At 38.9% G+C, this 9,913-nt stretch overlaps 1 protein-coding gene across 1 annotated transcript in view; it reads right to left on the bottom strand.

Annotated features, from left to right (window-relative positions):
* CSMD1 (CUB and Sushi multiple domains 1) overlaps nt 1-9,913 on the bottom strand; it is a 1,699,370-nt gene that overhangs the window by 491,655 nt on the left and 1,197,802 nt on the right. The window contains exon 8 of the mRNA XM_019652695.1: nt 1,167-1,254. Coding sequence (XP_019508240.1) covers nt 1,167-1,254 — 88 coding nt within the window. The remainder of the gene's footprint in view (nt 1-1,166; nt 1,255-9,913) is intronic.

Here is a 9,913-nt window from a genome sequence, read left to right on the forward strand (position 1 = left end):
TTATGTCATTGACTGCCATGAACTTGGAGACACGTAAACCACAACAGAGATTCCCCAGGAAACCACGGAAGTGGAAGACTCAGGTCTCCTCTGAGGTCAGGTCCCTCCCCCTTCCTTGGCCTGCCATGTGCTGCCCAGCCTGGCTTTTCCCAGGTGGCTCAGCACGGCCTCGGTCAAGGAGCGCTGAGAAGCACTTTATACAGTTACAAATACACACATACACGCACGCGCGCACACAGGTGGGAAATAATCTTTACACTTTTATTTAGTTCTACAGGAAATCTGTACTTGTTTCCTTTTCATGTAAAAAATATCATTTTCCCAACTTCCTTACATCTGCCCTCTATACAAGTTTATTCTTTCTCTATCCTTCTAAAAAATACCATTGGCTTCAGCTTCAATGAGTAGCATTCCTTCTTCCTTCTCTAACAGTATCACTACTTTCTTTCCGTTTCTAGCTCACTCTAATAGACTAAACTCTCTATACTTTTTTTTTTGATTCTCTATCAAAAATGGTGAGATTATAAGAAGGCAAAAACACAATTATTCTCCCCTTTACGTTTTGGTTTTGCAGTTTACTCTTAATAGAAGTATCCACGTGGGGTGACTTGGCAAATGTTAAGTGTCTCGAACTAACTGAAAGCAATAAAAATCCAAAGAAATAGCACTATTATGATCGCTGCTACATTCATAATGTAAAGACTGAAAATCGTTTCTAGTTCATCACGAGCCCAGTAAAGTGAATCAGAACATTTTCTGAAAATGCACTGACTGCCACTTACAGTCATCCATTGTAAAAGTTCATTAATTATGAGGTGATAGTTAAATTTTTATCCCATCTATTTTTTAAAACATTAACCAAAGTGCATTAGAATATGGCAAGTTAAATTAAAAACAGAGAAAAAAAATATCCTGGAGAGAAATTTTGATCATATACATTTTGAGTTAAATTTTCATACTGGCTCATACAATGAAAGGCATCAACTCTAGAGTATCTGGAATTGTTCAGCACAATATATTTTAGAGTTCTACAAATAATAAAGCTTCATCATAATTAGGAAGTTGTATCTTTAACTCAGAAGAACAATGGAGTTAAAAATTACAAGCTGAAATTATATCTGTGTTAGAATATAACAGACTTTTCAAATCATTACGTCATCTCCTACCTGAAGTCGGTTCCTGCTCTTCTACCATTTTCTGGGACCCCAGGATCTGGACACATGTCAGAGACCAAAGCAACACCCCCTTGACTCACTATAATAGAAAGAAACATTGTTATAATTTTGTGTAGCTGTTGGGGAAATATCCAGATAACAAGTTTATATTAGGCAAATTTAGTTCTTAAATTATTATGACTTAAAATGTGATTTCTTTAAGAATTAAGAGAGTTCAGCTACATTAAAATAAACCTTTATTCTTATTCCTAATAAACAAAGACTCCTTATCCAGTGAAAAGATCCCAACATTCTTTAGTTAGAGTCTTAATTCTACTGAAGAGGTCAAAATTTAATTTAAAAAAATGTTCTCATCATGATCAACTTGATGACAGGTTGCAGTTAATAGCATGATGGGAGCAAGAGCAGCATGGCGAAAATGCCTGAGTTTACACAGGAGACGGAGTTCACTCATCCCCCAAGGATGAAACGGAATNAGGAAAACTCAGACAACTGTTCCAAAATTGATCTGAATTCAAATAAGAAAGCTTTGCATTTTGGGATTCATTTATCTACAGTTCTTTATAGGTAATCCTGGAGTTAACATTTAGACTGTCTATGGAAAAAAGATTTCCAAAGAAACTAGAATAATAGCATACATTAAATCAGATGAGGAATATTTCACCAACCTAATAAATGGTACTCTTTTCAAAGGAAAACAGCCCCAAATTACATATAATTACAGTGCTAACTACAAATGAATTTTATCCACTTATATTGACAATGTTGGTCATTAGTTTGGATTATATGTTAGTCATTAGTTTTGATTATAAGAATTTAGATAGAACTGAATTGCCTTTCATTAAAAAGTCTTAAAAAGACCCAAAACAATTAAGAATACCCTCCCTGTTTAAAACACCAACATCTATAGTGAGTTTATTATATGTCAGGCACATTCCCGTGTCACTTCACTTCACGGTCCTGAGGTATCTTTCCATGGCCGTGATCCTCCGGCTTGCATCTAAACACACGTGGACCCTACCGTCACACGGGTGGGGGGTGAGTCAGCAAGTAGAGACCCTGCACTTCTGACACCCACGGCCACCACATGGTCCCAAACGACCAGCAGGGACGACACTGAGGTTGAATTCAGTTGCAATATAGCAAATATCTGAATAGCATGTTTCTTTGTTCATGTGTTCTTTCTCGTTATAATGCCTACAATATTTTTTATGCCGGATAGAGTCAACTCACACATTTAGTGCACCTCTTGTCCATGTTTGGCCCACAGGTCCCTGGAGTGGGAAGTGGGACCTTCCCAGTGGGTCTGACAGTTTTACTGTATAATAACACTAAGACATTACATCCCTCTTCACATGTGTTATTTCCACTGATGGTGCAAAAGCAATGGTGAGCAGAACTGATAGTGACAAACATGAATCAAGGTAATAGCACCATGCACTGGAGAGAGGGTGAGGGGGCGAGAGAGAGAGAGGGAGAGAGAGGCCACTATCACTTAAATTCCTCAACAAAGCAGGAAAAATTATTAATTTTAGTAAGTCTTGACCCTTGAACACATATTGCATCTCTGATCTATGTGGAAAGCACATGTGAAAATTTTAAATCATGAGCTGAATTGTTTTATTTTTGTGAAAAACTTTTTATTTGAAAGAATGACTGATAAGCTATTATGGCTAANAGATCAAAACATGCTGATTTTTATTATTATTATTATTTATTATTAGTTTCCGGTGGACAAAACAATGCAATAGTTACCCTTTTCACCCCTCACAAAAAACATGCTGATCTTTATAATGTCCAAGTGGCTTATTTTTTAACGAAAGGGTACTTGTTGAAATTCTGTGAGAGCACAGAATGAATTAGACAAGCCTGAATGGCTCGCAGATGGCAGATAATATGACGAAAGTGTTGAGAGACGAAAATGCAAAATCTGGCTGATTTTCTGAAAGAGAGACAGGCTTTTAATGGGATAATGACAGGGAAAAAATGGTGACAAACATGTACAAGTAAACAATAAGCTCTGTAAATCCCAACTACCAATTTCACCAGCATCATGAACAATTAATTCCTCTGAAGGCTGAAGCTCTTTAGCTGGAGAGTCATGGAGACCAGGCTGCTTTAAGCAGCCTACCCAGCACCTCAGAAACATTTTCCAGAGAGAGGAAATACTGACTTTAATACCATTTTAACTCTCATTTTGTTGGATTATATATTTTCAAATCTCAGATGACACATGACGCAGATATTAATACATTAAACTTTAGTCAAAGCCTTTGAGATACAATTCAAAGCTGGAAATATTCAGTGGGTCGATTCTGCACCCATCATTAACTAACACGAGAGCAAGATGTAAAATTATGCACGCGGATGGACAGATACACATCAGTGGCAAAAGTCTTTGGATGAATTTTTATTTACAATGTATAAATTATATTAATGTGTTTATATGTACATATGGGTGTATATATATTACATATATACTTTAAATGAGTTTTTCAAAGCACGTTGATGTACAATGACTCATTAGATGCTCACAGGATCTGTAGGTTAGGTATGTAGAGCAGTGAGGAATTTGCTTCTCTCATCAAATTATCCTGCTCTCTGAGGTCATTTCTTCTGATTGTGAATTAAAATTCAACATGAATTTATATGGGGCAAACTGTCCAGCTAGAGTTGTGCTTTAGCAAAGGAAACCCTAAAAAGGACGTGCCAACAACTGCTGTCCAGGACTATAAATGTGTTTTCCCTTCCTCAAGATTTTCGTAATAATGTTTTCTTTTCTCCAGCTCTCTTTATTGTAAGCACACAGTGTATAATACATAGAACATACAGAACATGTGTTAATCGACTGCTTATGCTATTGGTAAGACTTCCGGGCAATCGTAGGCTATTAGTAGTTAGGGTTTGGGGGAGTCAAAAGTTATACTGAAATTTTTGACTGTGTGGGGGTTGGTGCCCCTAAGCCCCTGCATTGTTCCAGTGTCAACACTACTTTGTAATAAAGTAAATTACAGAAAAACAAATTAGTGGAGACAAAATTTACATTAGTAAAATAATCAGAAATAATTAGAAGTGAGGTGCTAAGAATGATATTTACAATGATGATGATGATGTAGAATTAAACATGTAACACAGAGGGTGCCAAAAAATGTATACAATTTTAAGAAAGGAAAAAACTGTATTAAATTGTAATACAATGAATGATGCTAGCATTCATTTGATGAATGCCATCTTTTGAGCAAATGTCATAGTACACATTGCTACATAATTCAATTCAACTTCAAAAAGTAATACATAGATAACATGTCTTAGAATGTGTACACTTTTTTGGCATCCTTGGTATTTGCTAGAAACTCCAAGTATTATTTACATATGTTTTTAAACTGAACCCATTTTACAGGAAGAGAAAATTGAGGCCACAGTTACACCCAGCTGATCCCCAAATCCCAGGCTGCTTCTACATTTGCTGCAATGAGCTAATGAGACATTATATAGTAAAGGAGCTTGTCAGTTAAAGTGACGTTTTTTAAAACTACCATGTTAACTTCTTAATTATGAAATTTAAAAAGCCCTTATTTTATAATAAAAAATACACTGAGCACCAAAAAGTGAAGGGAAAAAAGGTATTTCTCTATATTCCCATATACATGGGGAAGTCGTGTGGTTCAAACCAACGGCCTTTAGTTCAAATGCCAGCAGGTGGCAATTTTCCTGCAGGAAGAGGACCAGACTCACAGTCCACATGTGAGGCCAGCAGCCACCTCTAGAGCATTAGAACTGTACGTTGGCGTGACTATTAAAATTCATTTAAATGCCATTGTTTGAATTAAAATTTAGTTTGTATACCTCAGAATAAACAACCCAAAATTAGAGCCATTTAAATAAACTCACATTTTTAGTGAAATGCTCCTATAATTAACATAGCATATTTTTATTGTTTGTAATTTTTTAGAGCTCTGAATACATGTTTTGGCTGGATCAGTTTTAGGAGTAAGTCTAACCATCTTAAACCTTCAGAGAGGTCACACGTGTTTTCAGTCATTTAACAATCAGGAATGTCCTTAGACAGACACGTTCTGTCTGAAATCCCTTAGTGGCAATATGGCTCTCCCAGTGACCTTTAGATGACAGACACCCCACCCCAGGCATGTGTGTTTAAGGGTCCTGTAAACTTCAGACTTTCCTACTATAATCAGTTTGAAATAAGTCAACAATGATATGTGTTCCTTCCACATTTAAGACTCAGTACTTCTTTACCGAAATGCAAAGCAATATCTAGTTTTCAATGCATTTCCCTTTGCAGATTTGCCAAGAGGTTTTACCTCAGCAAGAATGAAACATATCCACATTACTCCTTCCTCAAAATCCAATAATGTAATTAAATGATTTCAACAATATTTTGCTGTTGTAGTGATTTCTTTCATTTAGCTATAATAGTGTTACTCTGACTTAAGAGAGTATCATATGGGACATTTCTACATGCATAACACATTTTTTGGTACTTTTCTGTTTCAACAGAATAATTGCACAGGGTCTACCAGTAGTTGGTTTTGATCCCAGAATAATAAGCAAATATTTACAAGCTTATAGAAATAGGTAAAACAAAAATGGTTGACATTGAGTGATAAATTCTTATCAACACACCATTAAGGTTTTAAACAAACAGTATACATAGAAATAGATTGTCAAAACCACAGGCTTTGAACTGCATTGTTTTGGGTCCGAGGTTAATGGATCTGGGCTGATAATGAACCAAGCTGCTGGGTTTGCAGCATGTGCAGCCCTCGTGCAAGAGCCCAGGGTGGGGGTCCCGAGCAAGTAACTGAACACAAACCAGCCCTCTCGCTCTCTTGTTTTACTACATACTTTAATTCGCCAACTTTCAAAACACTAATAATTGAATGCCCACTGTCATAATTATCACATCTGAATTTTACCCATCAGCTCTTATTTCCAATTCTACTGCCATTAGTCTTAAATCAAACTCTTAACTTACAGTAATTTATTTTCTAAAATATAGTTTACCTTCTGATAGAATATAATGTAACAAATAGTTTTGAGGAACTCTCAAAAATGTAATGACTGTTGCGCAACAAATACGGAGTTATTTGTCTGGCATTCAAAACCTGACTTTCTAATGATGGGAAGCAGAGTTCACCACCCCGAAGTATGCCTTTGGGGATGTTGATTGTTTTAAGCTGCTTATTTTCAAGAAACAAGATTCAGGGAAAACCTTTGACCTTGCCCCACCCTGCCTAAAAGAATTGAGAGAGAGGAAGTGCCCCAGGAGGGAGCTGTCATCACAGATAACTACAGTTTAATATGACCTAGTGTGTGATTGACACAGAGAAACCTACCAAATCCCATCTGATCAAAGTCCTTTCTGGGTCCCATCATTAAAGATGGCCCATTCATTTACCAGACATTTGCTNCTGCCTCACCCGGGAAGAGCGCAATGATCACAATACCAACATGGGCCAGTGAAGCAACGTCCTCCACAACTAGACTGAAGAACCAAAGGGCAGCAACTTGTCTGTTCCCCTCCCCCAATTCCCCAGTAAAATCCTAAAAAAAAAAATACAGTGGATGTTTAAATTAAAAAAAATTATTATAGTAAAACATACATTGTCATTAATCCTCCTCACTTCAAACACACTTATCCCATCGCTCTTGTCACTTTCTGAAGCAGTTCTGGAAGTCCTCTTTCGTGAGTGTCTTTAGTTGCACTGTCGTGGCTTCCTCAATGTCCTGAATCATTTTGAATTTGGGAAGAGCCAGAATCGCACGGTGCCAGATCTGGTGAATAAGGTGGATAAGAACCAACCATAATGTTTTTATTTGACAGAAATTTCCGGACCAGAAGCGATGTGTGACACGGAGTGCTGTCATGATGGAGGATGATGTACAGCACACTTTAAAACACACCTTCTCTGAACCGTAGCTCACACCTGACTGACTGCACCGAATAACTTGAAACTTGTCACACACTGTTACTAAGGTTCAATGCACTGCTTCCCGTATTGAAGATCCTGCCTTTCCGTTGGATGGCACGTGGCAGCAGCATTCACTGTATTTTGTGATCACAGGGAAAGACTCCGTGTCACACATCGCTTCTGGTACAGAAATTTCTGTGCAATAAAAACAGTACAGTGTGTCCTCATCCACTTATTCACCGCATCTGGCACCGTGCGACTTCTGGCTCTTCCCCCAAGTCAAAATGCCATGAATAGTAAATGTTTTTAATCGATTTAGGACATTGAGGCAGGCACAACAGCATAACTAAAGACACTCAAGAAAGAAGACTTCCAGAACTGCTTCAGAAAGTGGCAGGAACGATGGGATAAGTGTTCGAAGTGAGGGGTCGGTTAATGGCAATGTGTCTTTTACTGTAATATATTTTATTTAAACATTCACTGTATTGTTAATCACACCTTGTATGTCCCTCTGAAATCCCTACGTTGAAGTCCTAACCTCCAGTACCCTACAATGTGGCTGCATTTGGAGACAGGATCTTTGAAGAATTAAGTTAAAATGAGGCCATTATGGTAGGCCCTGATCCAAAATCACTGATGTCCTTATACAAAGATTAGGACACAGAGTCACAAGTGAAAGACCATGTGAGGACACAGGGAGAACACGGCCCGTCTATAAGCCAAGGAGAGAGGCCCTGTCAGTACCTTACTCTTAAATTTCCAGTCTCCAGAATTGTAAGAAAATATTTTTTGTTGTTTAAATCACCCAGGCTATGGTAGCTTGCCACAGCAGCAGCAGCAGACTAATAAACTCCCCAATCAAAAGACATAGATTGACAGAATGCATAAAGAAATAAAAATAAAAATAAAAATAAAAAAACAGGATACAACTATATGTACAATTACATGCCGTCTACAAGAGACTCACTTTAGATCTAAGGACTCAAAGAGGTTGAGCGAAAAGAGCAGCCAAATTCACAGAGCCAGAAATTAGACACAGTTGCCAGAAGCTGGGGGAGCAAACCTGGGATTGTTGTTCACAGGTACAGAATTTCAGGTGGGGGAAGATGAAAATGTTCTGGAGGTGGGTGGTGGTGCTGGATTCACAACAATGTGAATGTACTTCATGCCACAGGACAGTGTGTATGGAATGGTTAAGTTTTATGTTATGTGTCTCATAACACCGTGTGTGTGAGGGTGTGTGTGTGTGTGTGTGTGTGTGTGAGAGAGTGAGTGTGTGAGTGTGTGAGTGTGTGTGTGTGAGTGTGAGTGTGTGTTCCAACAAGTCATCAATCTGCAACTAACCAGCAAATCAGCTTCCATCAATTTGACTGTTGGACGTTTGCCTCCAACCCTATGGTTTCACAGTCTGTGCCAAGTGCTAGGGCAGGTTCCCATTCAGCAGGCAGTGGATTACTCCTAAGTCTCTGAAATTGATCTCCTAAGTAGATTCCAGTTTTAATTATTTAAACGCCAATGCAGAATATTACTTCCAACATTTTTTTCTGCCCTCATCAGTTAGGTGGCTCCTATATTTCCCTCAGCAAAATAGTTGCTGCTGTGTCAAACGAAGGCAGTGTCGTCCAGGGGACTGGCCGTGCTGGTTCTGACCAGAAGTGGTCTGCTTTAGTGTGTTCCCCGTTTCCCTATTAGAGAGCACCAAACTCATCTAAAATACAACATAAAGTCTTAACCGGGTCTACCGCTATTTCCCCTTTCTGTTCTTCAAACATGGAATAGTATGGAAAAGAAATGAGAGAAACTGGAAGTTCCCATCCAAGTCAGATCAAAACATGCTGATTNTTACATTGTGAACATCAAACATGTTCGTCACTGAACGAAACCAAGTCCTGGTTTTCTTGTACGATGTGCTGATTCATCCCCTGAATCTGTTCCATCAAGAGCTTTTCCTCCCGGTGGGATGTTGCACAGTCACAGAGGAGTTTTCTAAAGACCCGTTTTCTTATTAGATAGAGTGGTTGCCACTCCAACACCCAATCTGCCCTATTTGATTTTTCTACCCCAACGAAGGCTGGAGTAAAAATGAGATGGTCTCTATAAGTTCACAGCGACATCTGCCCAGAATCACTCCTACAGGCTTCTTCTCATTGGACTGAAATGAGTCACAAGCCAACCGTTGAGAACATTTCTGGAAAGAAAGATGGAATTGCCTTTCCTCAATGTCATTTAAAAATGACCCAGCAAGTTGGACCGTGATGTCAGTAGGACAGAATAAGAAGGCCCGGGCCCTCGTTTCCCTGGGGAAACAGCCAATAAATAACTATAGACCGACGATTAATTACATAACTTTTTAGGAGCAATGGAAACCATTCAGAAATCCACAGCAACCAAACAAATGCCCAATGAGGGAAAAGCCACATTCACAGTGTTAGAAAATTTTATGGAAGTTTTAGCTGTCCTTGTCCCACACACATGGTACAGTGCAGGTAGAGGAAGTGGCCTCTTCCCAGGTCCGTTCCTGAGGACAGAGGAACTAATAGGAACTTGTCTTCAATGGTTTGGCCTGTCTGTGCCCTGCTAGAGGGGCTGACTTGGAGCTCAGCGGGGGGATGGCAGTGGGAGGCATGGAAAGCAATGGTGGACACAACTGCATTTAAAAACCGCACGTGTACTTCAGCCATGTGGGCACTTGGGGACACAAAATTATAGGCAGAGGAATAAAACGTAACATCTATGACCCTGAGAAGAAGCTGGGGTGCAGCTCTCTGGGAAATTAGGATATTTCAGAGCAGCTTGGGAGGGTGA

Source organism: Hipposideros armiger, unplaced genomic scaffold, assembly GCF_001890085.2.
Source record: "Hipposideros armiger isolate ML-2016 unplaced genomic scaffold, ASM189008v1 scaffold_185, whole genome shotgun sequence".
In the NCBI taxonomy this organism is placed as follows: Eukaryota; Metazoa; Chordata; class Mammalia; order Chiroptera; family Hipposideridae; genus Hipposideros; species Hipposideros armiger.